Genomic DNA, 18,091 nt, shown 5'->3' with positions numbered 1-18,091 from the left:
TGTAGGTATACCAATACTAGAGGAAATGGAAAAACAAAAACCAAAACCAAAATCAAATGAATAGATCTGGGTTGCACAAACAAAATTTATGGACTATATAATTTAAGCATTTTTTGCTTGAGATTTATTTGGTTCGTTTACCAAGTTATAAAAGCAAGTTTTATTTGCTTATATTGTTGTAGCAATTTTTAAATTGCATATAAGTGTTGAACCTTGGTTTGTGTTAACCTAGGTCATTCCTTGAAAAACTTAATTCTAAAAAATTGTTTCTCACGGATTAGGAGTCAATATGTTCTTGAAAGTTTTGTCAAAAGGTTAACTGGGTTTTAAGTGGGACCAATGTGACCCCCCTAATCTTCTTGGAAACATTATTGACCATGTTCTATTCTAGGTTTAGTGGTGAGACTAATTTTGAATTAACTTTTCAACTATGAAATTTTCTAGTGTTAAGTTTAATTTCTGAAAACACAGAAAGTGATATTCTGGTGTAATTTTCAGAAATGACAACTGTCACCGATGCTATTGCTACTGCTAACGTTGGTGGGGATTTGAACCCCAGGGTAACTGGGTTGCCAACCCCTACTGCTGTGACCTCTGTGGTCAACCCTGGCTTTACTTTGGCTATTCCGGGAGGACCGCTCAGTCACCATGAGCGCATAGAGAAATTTGCCAGGGTGAAGTTCAAGAGATGAAAGCAAAAGATGCTGTTCTACTTGACCACATTGAACCTTGCAAAGGTTTTGAGCGAGGATCCTTCAGCCGTGGCAGAGAATGAGCCAGACAGGCAAAAAGTCATGGCGCTTGACACATGGAAGCAGACAAACTATCTTTGTCGGAACTATGTATTCAATAGCTTGGCAGACTCACTATACAGTGTGTTTTGTGCCAAGAGCTCAGCAAAGGAGTTATGGGAATCTCTGGACAAGAAATACAGGACCGAGGATGCTGGGGCAAAGAAATTGATTGTTGGCTGGTTCTTGGACTGTAAAATGATTGATTCAAAAATTGTGATAAGCCAAGTCCAAGAGTTCCAAATGATCTTGCATGAGATTCATGCTGAGGGGATGCTGTTGAACAAGTCATTGCAAGTTGCTGTGATCATTGAGAAACTTCCCAATGATTGGAAGGACTTCAAGAACTACTTGAAGCATAAGCTCAACGAAATGTCCATTGAAAAACTGATTGTTTGACTCTGAATTAAGGAGGATAATAGAAAGAAAGGAGAGAGTACCTCCTTTGTGAAGGCCAATGTTATTGAGCATGGAAAATCTTCTGGGATGAGGAAGAAGCCTCCTGTGAACAAGGGCTCAAAGCTGGGGCCAAGGGGTGGTGTTGCAAAGAAGCCGGCATACAAGCCGCAAGAACCTGGTTATCGGTTCTTAGGGAAGTGCTACAATTGTGGTAGCGAGGCACATCGGGCTAGTGACTGCTGCAAGCAAAAGAAGCCATACAAGACCAAACCTCGTGCTCACAAGACAGATATACAAGAACACTCCCATGAGGAGGATAACATGCACTTGTCTGCCGTTGTCTTTGAGGTGAATTTAGTGGGTTCAAACCTAAGAGAATGGTGGATTGATATTAGGGCTACAAGCCACATCTGCTCCGAGAAGAAGCTATTTACAAATTTCGAGCTGGTTGCAAACGATGAGAAGTTATTTATAGGAAACTCTGTTACCTCGATTGTTGAGGGGAAAGGAAAGGTGGTCCTGAAGTTGACTTCAGGAAAGGAGCTAACCTTGAACGAAGTCCTGTATGTTCCAGACATTCGTAAGAATCTTGTCTTAGGGTCTTTTCTCAGCAAACATGGTTTTTGCATGGTCTTTGAGTCCAACAAGGTCGTTTTGACCAAGAGCGGAGTGTATGTGGGTAGGGGTTATATGTTAGGGGGTATGTTTAAACTCAATGTAATGATTGTTATCCTAAAGATGAATAAAGATGCATTTTCTTCTGCTTACATGCTTGAGTCTTCCAATTTATGGCATGGTAGACTAAGACATGTGAACTTTGAATCTTTATGTAGATTAATCAAATTAGATCACATACCATCTTTTAAGATTAATCCAAAACACAAGTGTGAGACTTGTGTTGAAGCGAAGTTAACAAGATCTTCGTTTCATTCTATTGAAAGAAGTACAGAGCTGTTGGACTTAGTGCATAGTGATGTGTGACTTAAAATTTATACAATCACGTGGTGACAATAAGTACTTCATCACTTTTGTTGATAATTGCACAAAGTATTGTTATGTCTATTTGCTTAAAAGCAAAGATGAGCCTATTGACAAATTTGTTCTTTATAAGAATGAAGTTGAGAATCAATTAGGTCACAAGATTAATGCTTTAAGAAATGATCATAGAGTTGAGTATGAATCACCGTTTATTGAGATTTGTGCTCAATCTAGGATTATCCACCAAACCACGACGCCTTATTCTCCTCAGTCAAATGGGATTGCTGAACGGAAGAATATGACGCTAAATGAGATGATGAATGCAATGTTGCTAAGTTCTTGATTGCCATAGAACTTGTGGGGGGAAACAATTCTCTCTGCGAATTACATTCTAAATAGAATCTCTTGGAAGAAAGTAGACAAGACTCCATATGAGTTATGGAAAGGTCGAAAGCCTTCTTATACTTTCCTACGAATATGAGGGTGTCTTGCAAAAGTGGCGGTACTTACACCAAAGAGGGTTAGGATAGGTCTGAAAACTATGGATTGTATATTCATTGGTTATGCATAGAATAGTAGTGCATATATGTTTCTTGTACACAAGTCTGATATTTTAGATATCCACAAGAATACCATAATAGAGTCAAGGAATGCGTCTTTCTTTGAAGACACATTTCCTTGCCGAACCTGATGAGAGGATCAAAGTTTTGAGAAGGAACTTGAAGATAATGATGAAGATGATGATCAAGTAGATGATGAAGATGAGGAAGTAGATGAGCTAAAAAGGAGTAAGAGGGCTAGGACTGCCAAGTCCTTTGGCCCAGACGTCTTGACTTATATGTTAGAGGGAGAACCTCGAACTTTCCATGAAGCTATGACTTCACCAGAAAGTCCCTTATGGAAAGAAGCTATTAAAAGTGAAATTAACTCGATCTTATAGAACCATACTTGGGAGTTGGTTGATCTCCTCCCAGACAATAAAGCCTTGAGGAGTAAGTGGATCTTTAGAAGAAAGATGAAGGCTGATGGGTCAATTGATAAATATAAAGTTAGACTAGTTATTAAAGGATATAGACAGGGAGAAGGCCTGGATTACTTTGATACGGATTCACCTGTGACAAGGATTACATCTATTCGCATGGTGATTGTGATTGTTGCTTTATGTGGTCTAGAGATACATTAGATGGATATAAAGACAACTTTCTTAAATGGAGATTTAGATGAAGAAATCTACATGTGTAGACCGCCCCGAACTCGCTCCGCGCGCCCTCCTTTTAGAAAGGGCGCGAATTGGGTTCTAGCTACTACAGTTCAGACTCCTGTCACGGTTCTGAATCTAATCTCACAAAGTGCAATGTGAGATTGATAAACACCAAAGAGTTCAAATCTGGCAATTGGTTTTGGAAAATCAATTTTGAATAAAAAAGCGCCAAACATGGACTACTTTGCTAGATTACAGAGTCGCTACCTAAATATTTTATTTTTGGAAAATTTAGAAAACCCTGACTCGTGCCAAAGGCTGTGTGTCCGTCATTACCAAAGTTGCCTTAGCTCGGGAACTTAGGTACGAGAGGGGAAGGTCCTGAACAAGCACCTCCACTAGCCCGATCAAAGGATCAGCCTCTACTATGCATGATATGTTGTTTTATAAACCGTGTGTTTTTATTCCGATTATTATCTAACTTACTATGTGATGCGCACAACACACAAGTATAGATTAAATCACTCAATTTGGAACAAAACATCTCATGTTTGTTTTTCAAAAATGGTTTGAAAGCACTACCCTCGAGTAGGCTAAAGCACAGATTTGCCACTCTCAAGTGGGCTTTAAAACAACATGATTTTGCCACTCTGCAAAGTGGGCTTAAAACGCACATTCGATGAATTATTCCAATTCAAGCAATGAAGCCTTCATCCACAGGCATTCATACAGTTAAACACTTAAGCAGATAGCCTCATGGCAAACATGCTAACATGGCAATCACTTACACACATGCAAAGATGCTAAAGCGTAAACACTTATAGTGTACTCCGAGCCAAAACAGGAAACTAGTTAGAAATCATGCATGATCCTAACTATGTTAAGTGCCTAATGCAACATATGTAAAATGCAACTAAATAGGCTCGGCTATCTAAGATGGCATATGAGTTGCAACACTTGATAACATGCTTTGAAACATGTATTCAAGAAAGTGTATTGAAATACAATGCAGTTTGTATGATGCGCCGAGCCTGGTGCATGCAAGAAAAATGAATGATGCATGCATGCAAAGCATAAGTATGCTAATTGAAATATGCCCCAAAACTAACCATCAAAAGCTGGTAAATAAAAGGAAGAAAGACGTGGGGTTGGAAGACATTCACACACTCACGCACACTTATTATAGCATTGTGCCCTCTCGACGGAGGGTCCGAATGAAATGAAAGCTAACTAATTACGCTGATTAAGCTAACTATTACAAATCACAACTAATTAACTAATTACAAACACAAATGAATAGCTAAACGCATTAACTATTTAAGTACAGAATCAACAAGTTAACCATCTAAGCAAAGCAGTTAAAAGGAGCCTTGGGGCGAGGAATGCATGCATGCTCGGTTGCTGTAGACACCCCATTTTTGACCGTCCTCAAGACTTGGACGTCACCACTGGAACACTGGGTGATTATCCATGTTTGTGTTCGTTTGGAGTTCCCGGAAGTCTCGGCTACGCGCCTTACCTCAGGATCTCCGAACTCGACCGTTTAGTGTCTGGTTTTGCACCAAACACTTGTGTTTTGCCTTGGAAGGGCAGGGAATACCTTGTGATGCATCCCCCCACACCACCGGCTATGGCCAGAGGCCACCGGTTGGTTTTTGCTGCCACCGACAATGTATATTGTTTAGTGCCGGTCGGCACTCTTTTTTGCCGAAATGGCATCTTTGGACGGCCGACTACTGTGCATCTGCTTTTGCAGATATTTTAAGACAGCTGTCTTGCTTTTGGCTCTCCTCCATACACGTGTATGGAGGGATCTCCCTCTTTAGAAGCTTGTCTTGTAAGCTTTACAAGACAAAAGCCTCTATAAAGAGAGGTCTTCTCTCTTGTTGCAAGGGTTAGACACTTGAGACATTTTAGAGATAGAAAGGACAGAGAGAAGCTCTGGTTTTAGGGTTAGGGTTCATACATATCTCCTATCTCTCTTTTTCTCTCTTTGTGTTCTAGGTGTTTTAGTCCATACTATTGCACACAAACACCTAGTGTTTCACCTTCCTTTGGCTCCTGAGGTTCTAAGGGGCTGATTTTGGTGTTTTGGTGTTGGATTCAAGCCAAGGAGGGCCATTGGAGCATCATTTGTGAAGGTGGTCTACAAGGGTGAGAAACTTCCCTTTTATTTCCCATTTTTGCATCTTGTTTTTGCCTATCTTTGAACTGTTTTTGTGCTTAGTGTATAATACAAAAAAATTCTGTTTTTTAGCCCTCTTGATTGTTATTAAGAGTGTTTTGTGGTTTGAGGGTGGTTGACCCCTCTTAGGCCTTGAAAGGCCTCATTTTGTGCTATTTTGTGCAAGTTTCGAGACTTTGGTGTTTGGGCCTCTTCACCACTGAAATCTTGAGAGATTTCAGTGGTGAAGATGGTGCCTTGAAGTCCTAAGAAGGAGAGGGCCACCCCCTCTCCTTGTTGTCCTTGATATGGACCATTTTTGGCCTCTTGAGGGAGCATCTAGCTAAGCTTCATGTTGACCATGCCTTGGCTGTTTTTTTGTGTGCCTATTATATCATAATATGCCTTTGTTTATTGTTGGTTTTGGTACACCATGCATGCTTAGCATACCTACCATGTAATGCCTTGTTATTGCCTTAATATGCCTTAGGTTGTTAGCCCTTGTTCAAGCATGTTTTAGGCTTAGTTTTGTGAAGGTTTTGTGCATATTTTGCCATGTCTTAGGTCTGTCCATAGTTGTTCGGGTCGGATTTGGCATGCTTAGTATAGCCCCTTTGCATTCCGGCTTGTTGGCCTTAAGTATGCGAATGTATAGCATGACATTTTTGCATTGATTTGGTGATTTGGAACCATCCACCATGTCATTTCAGTCCCATTTGCATGCCTATATGTTTACCTTGGACGCATCTTTAATGCTTTGGAAGCTTGTGTAGTATGCTCCATGTTTTGGCCATTGCACATGCCTTTGAATTTGAGCCACTTAGATGCCATCTAAGAGTCCATTTTGCATGGTCTAGGTCTGTCTTGAACCTATTTTAAGTCCTCTTAGCCTTGTGAGGCTTGGTTGGCTTAGCTATGGTTTAAGCCCCTTTGACTTGCTTCAAGTACTTGGACCATTTGCATGCTAATGTTTAGCCTATCCTGTTGCATGGTTTGACACCATCTTAACATGATTTTCAATGCTTACCTTGCATGCCATTAGTCCATGTTATACCTCTTTCAAGTGTGCTGGAGAGTTGTTCAATTTGTGCCTAAGCATTGGCCCTTTAACACGTGCATGTGTGTATGTGTTTTGGTCCTTTACTTTGGTCACTTTGGCCACTGTTTTAGGCCTATTTAGAGTTGCCTAAATCATATATAAGTCCACCTTTCCATCAATTTGCATTGCCTCATGTTTGCTTGTATGCTTGCATAAGTGTCTCGCCATGCCATGTTGCATCCTTAGCTTGTATGCCTAGGTTGCATTGCATCTTGCATGCATGCCTTGTTCCTTGACTTGGTGATAGGAATTAGGCCTTGGTTCATTTGTTTAGTTTGCATTTCATTTGACATGAAAGTTGCACACTTGACTCCTTGGGCCATCATGCATGGAAATGCGTGATTGGTGGTCCGAGAATCGAGACACATGCGCTTTTGAGTCATTACCATGATAAGGGACATGATTGGTGCATATATGCCTTGAATTGTGCTGCTATGCTTTGCCTTGCCCTCTGTTGCTGTCAATTGCAGATTCTGCAGGAACACTCTGCCGACCGGCAATTTCTAGTGCCGACCGGCAATCATTTCCCTGTCGATGGATTCATTTTGTGCCGGTGGCCACATGCTACTGCCGGTGGCAATCCCATTCAGTCGGTGGTGTTCCCCAATGTCCAAGGAAGAAGCCCTGAGGTTTTGGCAGCCTCTAGAGGAGTAAAGGAAGGAAAACAGAGGCAGCCTATGCATGGCGGTGTATTTCCGAGCAGGATCGAGCATGCATTGCATCGAGCTCTTCCCCTGGGGCGGTTTATCTATTTTCCTAGCTCAATTAGTTTGTTAGCTGATTAAGAAATTTGTAATATTTAATTAGATTGCGTAGTTAATTAATTTGTATTATTTATTCTGTCCCTCCGAGCGAGGGCAAATCTGTAATAAGTGTGGGTGAGTGTGTGTATGTCTCCCAATCCCCACTTCTTTCTTCCCTTTTATTTACCTGCTTTGATGGTTAGTATTAGGGCACGTTTAAGTTAGCATACCTCATGCAATGCATGCGTCCATTCATACATTTGTCCTGCATGCACCAGGCTCGGTACATCATGCTAATTGCATTTGTACTTCAAATTTCGAATTGAATACATGTTATTTGTGCATCTTCACATGTCATGCATAGACTAGCCGAGCCTACTCTAATGACATTTTGTATGCGATGCATTAGGCACTTAACATGGACTTGGATCATGCATTGATTGCTAACATGTTCCTGTTTTTGGCACGGAGTACGATGTAAGTATTTATGCTTTAGCATCTCGCATGCGTGTGAATGTTGCCATGACAGTATGTTTGCCATGTGGCTAAGTGCTTATATGAGATAAACTGTTTGAATGCCTGCGGGTGAAGGTTGGATTGCTTGAGTTGGAAAAACTCATTGAAATCCGTGTTTTAGCCTACTCGCGAGTAGCAAATTCCAAAGCGCTTTTCAAAACAAACGGATATGCAATGCTTGTTTCCAAATTAGGCAATCTAGTCTATACTTGTTTGCTGTGCGCATAACATAGTAATTCTAGGCTAATAAATGGAATAAGAACACATAAAGTTTTCAAAAATGGATATCACGGTTAGTAGAGGCCGATCTTTAGATCGGGCGAGAGGGGGTGCTCATAGCTGACCTTCCCCAATCGTACCCTAGCTCCCGAGCTGAGACAACTCCGGTGATGACGGACATGTGGCCTTCGACACCGAGTCAGGGTTTCCTAAATTCCCCATAAAAAATATTTAGGTGGCGACTCTGTATCTGGCAAAGCAGTCCATGTTTGGCACTTCTTTTCAAAAATCTGTTTCTCAAAACGATTTGTCGAATTTGGACTCTTTGGTTCAGATTAAGAACCGTGACAATTTGAGAGTCCGAGCTGTAGTGACCCCAGAAATGAACAGAACGGGAGCTCACCCTCCCGGGGGGTTCGGGGACGTCTACAGTTTCTGGCGACTCTGCTGGGGAGTTTAGAGAGCTTGACTCGAACTCGTGATATCCTATTTTTGATTACACTTATGTGTTTCTTTGCATTGCATGTGCATTGGTGCGCCTAGGAACATAGTGTTTGCCATTTGCCATTCCTGAACGGTTTGCCAGAGGCTTGTCTTGTCAAGGCATGACCATAAGGCTGACCGGTTATGGGCTCTGACAGCATGGGAACACAAACCTCGGTTTTACCGGGGCACCCTTTTCGACCATTCGACCTAGTGCATAGTCGGATCCATAGTGACCATTCCAAGTTAGGACAGGTTGCTTACCCGATGTTAGGTTGTTTGAAAACTGCTGCGTGCATAGTGAAACCCTAACTCCTGACAAAATAGGACAGGGAAACCCTACCCCAACATAGGGGTGTTTTGGCTCTCTTTACCTGCTATGTGCTTTTAGAATGTTGCTCTATAGGAATGTACATGTCAGTTTGCAAGTTTGAGTATCAGACCTGAGGACACCAGTATCAGTGTCAGTTATGAGAATCAGTTATTTGCGGGTATCAGGTTTAGTTTTGAGACAGTGATTTCTGGGAACAGTGATCAGCAGTAGAGTACAGTTGTTCAGCTACACCCGGGTTTGATCTGTTTGGGCTGAAATGCTGTTTGTTGTCTCTTTCAGTTCAGACAGCTGGTACAGAATAGCTAGTGCTCTCCCTCGCCGAGGCAGGGCTTATGATGACGCAAAATTCAGAAGAGATCGTGGTTATGACGGCTGCATTAGAGCAGGGGATCACTCTGCAAAATGAGGCCAACACTGATGTGTCACATCCACCCAGGTCGCCTGTTGTGCACCCGGTTTGGGCCCCGCAACTATACCAGGCTCGTGAGCCTACTACATTTGAACTAATGGGGATGATAGGTGATCTCCAGAGGTCTGTGGCGGATCTCGCCTACGGAATGTCAGCTTTACCTCCAGCCGCACCATATGCCGGGAGTTTTGTACCCCAGGAGCCCTCGTTGTTGGGGCGAATTGTGATCGAACTTAGCCAACCGGATATGGCCTCCAACTATGGCAATGACATATCAACATCAACCCAAACCCTCGATCAGGCTAAGGCCAGAGGAAAAGACAAAATGAAGGCAGATGCCAATCCCATTGAACAACTGCTGTGGGCAGTCGAGGCTTTGAAAGCCGGGGGGATGAACAAGCAACAGATATCCGCAGTTGTAGCAAAAACTGTGAAGGATGCTTTCCCTAATCCACCTGAGGGTAGTTCAAGTCAGTCAGAAAATCGGGATAGGCCCCGTCATGCCAGAACAGTTCCTCCTATTCCCGACCCTGCACCTGGGAAAGATCAGAAAGCTAAGGTGGCGCCTGTCGACCCTTTCGCTTGTGCGGCTAGTAAGAGCGCTCAGACTCCAAAGTACCTGCCTCGGGGGCGCAGGACCTTTCATGCTCTCTACATGCCTCTATCCAAGGCACTTCAGATCCTTGCCAAGAGGGGACACCTTAAACCCTTGGAGCCTCGGCCTCTCCCGAAGAATCTCCCTGCTACACATGATGCCGCTCAGTACTGCGCGTACCACCAGCAGACAGGCCATGCTACCGATAATTGCTTCCGCCTCCGTTATGAGGTGCAAGATTTGATTGACAATGAGGTTATCCTCCCACCCACCTCAGCGAAGTCTGTTACCACCGAGCTGTTGGACTTTGAGGATACTGCAAGTATGTGATCAGAAAGTGAACCACCTGCGGGCGGCATCTGGTATATTTTGAATATAGCGTCTGGCACACATTTTGAGCATCTGTGAACGCTATCTTTGTAAATCCTGGCTTGGGTATCGAGTCAGTCTTTTGTTTTGAGTCTGTCTCTTTGACTTGAGTCAGTCTTTTTGTTTAAAGGTTTGTCTTGTTGTAGCGAGTCGGTCCCCTTTGTATAGAATACCAGGTGATTCTGGGGTTGTTGTCCCGAACACCATTTTGTCTTATAATTACCTATTTTTGTTTTTGAGTTTGTTTCTGCCGAGGGGCCAGTTACACCAACAAATCTGAATGAAATAGCTGTTGCTATCTCACTTTCATGCTTGCTTTCAGTATAAGTGACAGAGGATTTGAATGGGCTAACAGTTCATCTCGCCTGCTCTCCTGCGCGCCAAGCTCATTGCATTAACCTAAGTTTTTCAAAAACCTCTTTCGAGCACTGCGGTGATAAAAACGAAGAGGAAGGAATTCCTCGGGTTTTGCAAAATTTTGATCATTTTGAGAAAAAGAGAGGCGTGCTAAGCCCTTAATGAATGAAATCATGCTTGTTAGCGTGAGTACTGAGAAGGACCCTGGCTTGATCCGGATTGGTTCCGCACTATCTTCGGCACGAGCGATTTGTCGCTTTCTTAAAAACTTTCAAAAACAAATGTTTTACACGGCCCTGTAAAGACCTGTTTGGAACCGCTCTTGAGATTGTGCAACCTAGGATCGCTTTCAGCCTCAAGATTTGACCTGTTGTCTCGAACCTCGAACTCATTCGGAACATTCCATTGTCAACTGTCAGAGGATGCCCGTGTGGCTAGTTTTGAAGCAGCCCTCGACCAAGAGGCGCCGAAACCAAATAAAAAAGATTAGATCTCACCAAAAGAATCTCGTGGAGCAATCATGATGGATTCTTCCGCAAATCAGTGCAACAGCCGTTCTCCTAGACACAGAGAGGCTTCAACTTCAAAAACCATTTGGCATGGACTTGTTACACTTTTACCCTTTGAGAGGCTCGCTGGGCCGAAAACCCGGAAGGGCGACCCAGGCAAAAGTTAGAGCAAGAGAAAAATACAAAAAAAGAAAGCAAAAAAATACAAGAAAAGAAGAGAAGACAAAAAAAACAACAAAAAAATGCGAAAAAAAGAGAAAAAGAATGAAAAAGAAAGAGAATGAACGAAAAAAAAGAAAATAAAAAGAAGCTCGCAAGGTCAAAAACCCGCATCGGGCACCTTGGCAAAAATTAGAGCTTGAAAAGTGAAGGTTAAAATACCCGAGTGTACCTTAACCGGAACTACGTAAGGCTTGATTCCCATGTTTGGGATACGTAGGCAACTTCATCATGAAGTCCAGCCCCCAACGCTTTCATAGCGTCTCAGTCCATGCAATAGTTTCGACTTCATCCCAAAGTCTAGTCGCCAACGCCTTCCAAGCTGATTGTGTCCATATATCTGTTATAACCGTCTTCGCCATCTCTGTGTCCAAGAATTCGACCACTGCCAATGAAGACTGTCTACGGACTGCTGCGGCATCATCCAAACAAGGGGCAACTTTCCGTTGCCACCAGCCGTCGCGAGCCGCCATTCAAACCAGGGGCAACTTTCCGTTGCCGTGCGGCGTTCTTCAAACTAGGGGCAATTTCCCATTGCCTCCGATCCGAGGTTGCGCATCTCAAAGAGTAAGTTCCATGCTCGTTGAGCATCAGCCGTTTGCAAAAATAGTTTTTGAAAATTTTTACTGAGGTGGACTATTTTCTCGAAAACTATTCCATTTTCCAAAACTGGACCATTGTCTTGGACCCAAAAAGGAAAATTTTCAGTGCTCATAGCCTGACTTGCATGATTTTCAAATCAAAAATCGAACGAGTACGTTAATCCGACTCTCATCTTGATAAAAACTGTTTTAGTAGAAAACCAAAACGAAAAATGGTCAAAGTGATGAACTACGGGCACAGTTGAGTCAGGCATCCTGTCTTTTCCCCGTCGTCAACATACTTGCCAAGAGGGCACTCTACCCACCAGAAGAAATAGTCGTGAGCTAATGGTGTTGAGCACGAACCCTCAACTTCCTATTCATTCATTAACCACCTTGGGGAGGGACGAAAAATAAGAGAATGAAGAATAGAGAGGTGTAAGTTGAGAGAAAGGTAAGAAAGAGGGTTTTGAGAGAAAAACCGAGCCTGAGGGCCGAGTGACGAGAGAATCACAGATCAGAAAGGGTGGGAAACAATACCCAGAGAAATTGGCTCCTCGTGATCTGAGGTCCCCCGTCTTCGTTCAACACGCCTGTGTGTCGTGTCTTTTGTTTTGCTTACCTCAACCTTTGTTTTAGGTCTCTTCCGAGCGTGTCTCGTTGTGTTTAGGTCGTGTACCTCTTTGTTTGAGTCCTCCCTGCTGTGTTCAGTTGTAGGCTCGATACCCCGGTTAAGAAAACCCCTTTTCCGAAAGTTAATCGTTTATGCTCAGAATGTTGTGCCATTCTCTATATCCAATTGTATTTCAATTCCAGCTGGTTTCACCTTTGAAGTCCGTCTTGTCAGATTGGGCTGTTTGTTCGGGGTGTGCTATGTGTAGAATGAACCGAAAGCTGTGTTACGGGCTGTATGCAGATTAATCCCCAACAGAGTAAGGGCTGTGTGTCCAGAATCAAGCAGTGGGTTGCTTGGGTTATTTTGCTGTTGGCTGTTTAGTTATCTGATTATTACAGTGCAAGTGTTCAATTTTTAGACAACCAATCAATTTCATTTACATTGAGGTGAAATATGGTGTGATGCGATGCAAAGTTTGAAATGTAAAGATATACGGATGTAAACACTTTTTTAGATAAAAAGCCTGTTTCATTTCATCATCTTTTCAAATGTACAAGTTTTGGAAACAAAAATCTGCCTGCGGCAGTACAAGGTAATCTAACTACCAACAAAAGAGAAAAGTACAAAGAAAAGAAAAATAGCAAAAATCCGTATCCGTGTCCAGCGACTCCAAAGGCTATCAGTCTGTCCTGGTCCTCTTCTTGGACGAAGGTCCAGGAGCATTATCAGCATCGTCGTCAGAGCCCGAGCTAGTGCCGCCTCCGGTCTCCTCCTCTGATGACCCCGCCTCTGACTCTGCCTCCGCCTCTGACTCCTCGTCATCATCATCATCCGGGACTGGAGCTCGCGAGCTACTCCCGACATGAGTGCGCCCCGCCTTGGTGTGGGGGAATGCCTTGCCCTCTTCATCTCTCCCTCGGACAGGGACGGAAGGTCCAGCTGGAGCACCTCATGCCATAGGAATCTGAAAAGGAGGCTGAAAAAGTACATAAAAAGGAAAATGCATCAGTATACCGTGAACAGTTTATCAGTGCAGAATGCAGTGTATGAGTACAGTGTGTGAATGCCGTGAGCAGTTTATCAGTGTAGAATGCAGTGTATGAGTACAGTGTATGAATGCCGTGAGCAGTTTATCAGTGCAGAGTACAGTGCAGAATGCAGTGTATGCAGTGTATCAGACGCTGTGAGATCAGTGTATCAGATATTGTGCCGTGCATTAGATTACGTGAATCAGCTCGTGAGTGATTTGAGGCCGTGATCAGAAGAACATACCGGAATGCTGTAGAGGGCCAGGAGATCAAAAGTCCGCTGAAGCATCCCCATCATGGAGGCGTTCATCTCCAATGACTGCCGGGTATACCCAGAAGAAGCCTGCAAAAGTATCAGATGCATCAATATTCTGTGGAATATCAAACAAACTGAAATGAAATGACTGTACAAAAATGCAGTAATACATACCGGAGGTATGTCGGGGACACCGACAAACTCGTGATCAGCTGGCGGGGGGGCGAAGGGGATCTGATAGGTCGTCCCGCCCTGCCCTCGGAAAGTCAATGAAGCGGGCAGAACAGGACAACCGGTCCCCCGTCCCTCCTGAACTCCGCCCCTGCCACGGACTCGGGCCCTCCTCGAAGCTCCCGCTCCAGCTCCTGCTCCTGCCCCAGCCGCTAGCGCCACGGGCCTAGCTCCTTCCGCTCGACGGCTGCCGCTTAGAGGCCGCATAAGGTACGTCTGCACGTACTCTCTGTAATCGCCAATGCCTCTGAAGCAGGTCTCCTCCCAGCCGATAGTGAAATCGTCCATCTGCTCGGTGATGAGCCTCTCGGTCTCCCTCATGTGCGCAGGAGGATGAACCGGGACTATCTGCTCAGGTAACCCCAGGGTCTGGCGTAGGAAACGCTCACCCAGGTACCAAGCCCGACAGACCGGGCCCTCCAGCAAGATCCGAAAATGCGAGGTCTCATCGGCACCGGCAAACCGATCCCGCGTCACGGCTGGCAAAGGAGCCCAAGGCTGCCAGGTGATCTGAAAACGCAATACAGTTTGTTATCTACTGTCTTTGAAATATGCAGTGGAAAGGCGAAGCTTAAATAAACTGTAAGTAAAACATACCTCGGCAGGAGTAATGGTGTCGAAGTATCGGTGGAAGAAGCTGAATGTCTCTCGTGGCCGCCGGGTGCATCTCCCGTCAAAGCGTCGTGACAACGGGACGACCAAAGGAGTCTCTGTGACTAGTACGGGAGCGAGCCTAGGAAAGTAGGCGTAAACCCACAACTGCAAGGTGAATACCAGTGCATTTATCAGATAAAGCAGAATACAAAATAAAGCAGAAATAGCAGAGCCATGTGTTGTGCAGTGTATTGTGTACAGTGTACAGTGTGAGCAGTGTACAGTCAGTGTAAAGCAGAATGTATGTGTGTGCCGTGTGTACAGTATACAACAAGTATAAACCAGACTACAGTGTGTGCAGTGTACATAGTATAGAAAAGATAGAAAAACAGAAAAGAAAAGCGGAGAAAGAAATGTACCTCCCAAGCTCGCCAGTAGCCTCCGAGCAACTGTCCGCTGCCGCGGGAAGCAGAGCTCATGTACCCATAGAGAGTGGCCAGAGCAGCGCCACCCTAGTCGTAATGCAGGATGTCTCGGACGTCCACCAGTGCGCTGAGAAGGCAGAGAGGCACGGTGTTCGCCCGGTCGGCGAAGATGGTCGTCCCGAACATGAACATGAGGAAGCCGCGAGCGTACCTCTCCCCGGCCTCCGGGGTCATCGGGGCTGCATTAACAAGAGTGGGCTAGACCCTAAACTGCACCTCGAACCAGGAATATCGGACAAAGCCTGGACGAGCTAGAGGTGGCGCCTCCCCCAGCAGATGGACCTGAGAGGCAGTCTACTCGTCCATGTCAATATCAAAGGGGATCGGATCACCCCCTACCCCGATGCCTGTGAGGATCGAGAAATCGTAAGGGGTCATCGTCATGTCCCCTGCTGTGGAGAAGTGAAATGAATTGGTGGTGTCCCACCACCTCTCCGCCAGAGCGGCGAGGAGAGGTCTGCATGTGGTAAGCCTGGAGAGTCCTCAGCAGAAGGCGCCGAAGCCCGCCTGGTCCACTATGCGACGGACCGCGTCAGGAAGCTCGTCGTACCACTCCCGAGCGCCAGTGTTCCCATACTCGCGGATGGTATGGGAATCTCCCTGTAAACAGAAAACAACAATTACGAGGCAATTTTCAAAATGCAGTTCTAAGCAGCATATAGATATAGCATGCGTGCAAATTTGACAAATTTAAACAGATACCGGGTGCCGGTGTGCTTACAGTGAACTACAGCGTGTGATGCGTCAGCGTGTTTGGGAGGTTCAAAGCAGGTGTAGCATGCGTGCAAATTTGACAAATTTAAACAGATACCGGGTGCCGGTGTGCTTACAGTGAACTACGGCGTGTGATGTGTCAGCGTGTTTTGGTGGTTCAGTACAGATGTAGCATGCGTGCAAGTTTAACAGATCTAAAATGCTTACAGTGAAATACGTGTGATGCGTCAGCATGTTCGGGTGGTTCAGTACAGTGTAGCATGTGTGCATAGTTTGACAGATTCAAGCAAATGCTGGGTACCAGTATGTATGCAGTGAAATACAGTGTGTTTAGGTGATTCAGGGCCAGTGCAGTGTGTGTGCATGTGTCAGTTTCAAGCAGATATCAGTTGTGTGTATGTTTACAGTCAACTACGGTATACGACATATCAGCTAAAGAGCATAAATAAGCTACGACAGTTTTTGTGCCCTACATTGCAGAAAGTAAAGTAGAGGAAAAAGAGTTACCTCGGAAGTGCCGAAGGACAAGTGGGAGGTAGGCTCACGCAATAATAGCTCGGGTGGCACATGCCTCTCGAAGCTCTGAAACTGGCGGAGTCCGTCGGGGGGCAGAACATGGATCGCCGGCCGGTAGGTCGCCGGGTCGAACGGGCGCTCGCTCAAGGGTAAGAGCTCGACCCCGGGATCCATCTCGTGATCCGGGGGAGTCTCACCGCGTGGAATGTCATCCGCCATATCAAGAATGATGAGAAAATAGCCGGAAGAAGGAAAACTGGGCTAGAATACGAAGAGTCAACCAAAAAGTCAACTCCCGGGAAGGCCGAAAATGACCGGAAAGGCCGGGATGTGGAAAGGGCATGGAAATCAAGAGGAAAGCGAGGGGAACAAACCTAAAAAGGTGGGAACGGCAAACGAGGCACCGAAACAAAGTTTTGTTCGGTTGAAAATGTCCGAAACGCGAAGGAAATCGCGAATCCGACGACGAAACGGGTGTAGAAGGCGAAGAAACAGAGGAAAAAGGAAAAGAAATCGCTCTAGAGAGAGAGTGTGTGAGTTTTCGGCGGAAGAGGAAGTAGGAAATTAGGGTTTGAAACCCTATTTTAAAACACCCGAGGTGAAATGTCGAATCTGCCCCGACACAGCAACTTTTTGCCGGTCGGCAATATTTTGTGCCGACCTGCAGTATATTGTGCCGATGGAGTTATTCTGCAGCCGGTGGACAGCCGGTGGCCTCCCCTTCCGGCCGGTGGTGTTCCCACAACCTTGTTTAGGCCATATGAGTAGTTTTTGGTCTTCATAGCTCAAGAAAGTGCAAGAAAGTGTATCTCCGACGCTCAACCGGCCTCCGTTTTGACCTCGGACCGCGTCTTCTATGCGTAGCACTCCAACTCATACAATGGTGTATCCTTTTCGTATCCTTTTAGCTTTTACAAAAGCTCAAAAGTTGCCCCATGCCTATCGCATACCATCGCACTGTTTTGTGCATTGCATTTCAATCGCACTGTCTTGTGCATTTCAAAATCACTCGCGCTGTTTAGCGCATCGCACTGTTTTGTGCATTACAAATCACTCGCGCTGTTTAGCGCATCGCACTGTTTTGTGCATTGCATTTCAATCGCGCTGTTTAGCGCATCGCACTGTTTTGTGCATTGCATTTCACTCGCGCTGTTTAGTGCATCGCACTGTTTTGTGCATTGCATTTCAATCGCACTGTCTTGTGCACTTCAAAAACCATCGCACTCTTTCGTGCATTGCATTTCAATCGCACTATTCTGTGCATTGCAAATCACTCGTGCTGTTTAGCGCATCGCACTGTTTTGTGCATTGCATTTCAATCGCGTTGTTTAGCGCATCGCACTGTTTTGTGCATTGCAAATCACTTGCGCTGTTTAGCGCATCGCACTGTTTTGTGCATTGCATTTCAGTTGCACTGTTTTGTGCATTGCATTTCAATCGCACTGTCTTGTGCATTTCAAAATCACTCGCGCTTTCTTGCGCATCGCACTGTTTTGTGCACCTTACTTGCATCTTGCATGCATCCTCTCGCACTATCTTGCGCACCTCACTTGTACTTGTTAGAACATTGCATTGTTTTGAATACAAACCGGCTTCGCGTAGCGTATAAGTCCAATTTTCAAAATTTTGCATTCCGTGTGGCATGCGTGTCACACTTGTATCATTTTTTCATCTTATGAGGCATG

At 44.8% G+C, this 18,091-nt stretch overlaps 1 protein-coding gene across 1 annotated transcript; it reads left to right on the top strand.

Annotated features, from left to right (window-relative positions):
- Positions 1 to 701: 701 nt before the first annotated feature.
- On the top strand, positions 702 to 1,190 carry LOC145822006 (uncharacterized). Its single transcript, XM_082918576.1, has one exon. It carries the CDS (start codon positions 702 to 704, stop codon positions 1,188 to 1,190), a length of 489 nt encoding a protein of 162 aa, XP_082774702.1.
- Positions 1,191 to 18,091: the final 16,901 nt, after the last annotated feature.

This window comes from Camellia sinensis, chromosome 3, assembly GCF_055761805.1.
Source record: "Camellia sinensis isolate YWXY chromosome 3, ASM5576180v1, whole genome shotgun sequence".
Classification (NCBI taxonomy): Eukaryota; Viridiplantae; Streptophyta; class Magnoliopsida; order Ericales; family Theaceae; genus Camellia; species Camellia sinensis.
Note: the sequence above shows the minus strand (reverse complement) of the source record. Positions and strands in the feature narration are given on the sequence as shown.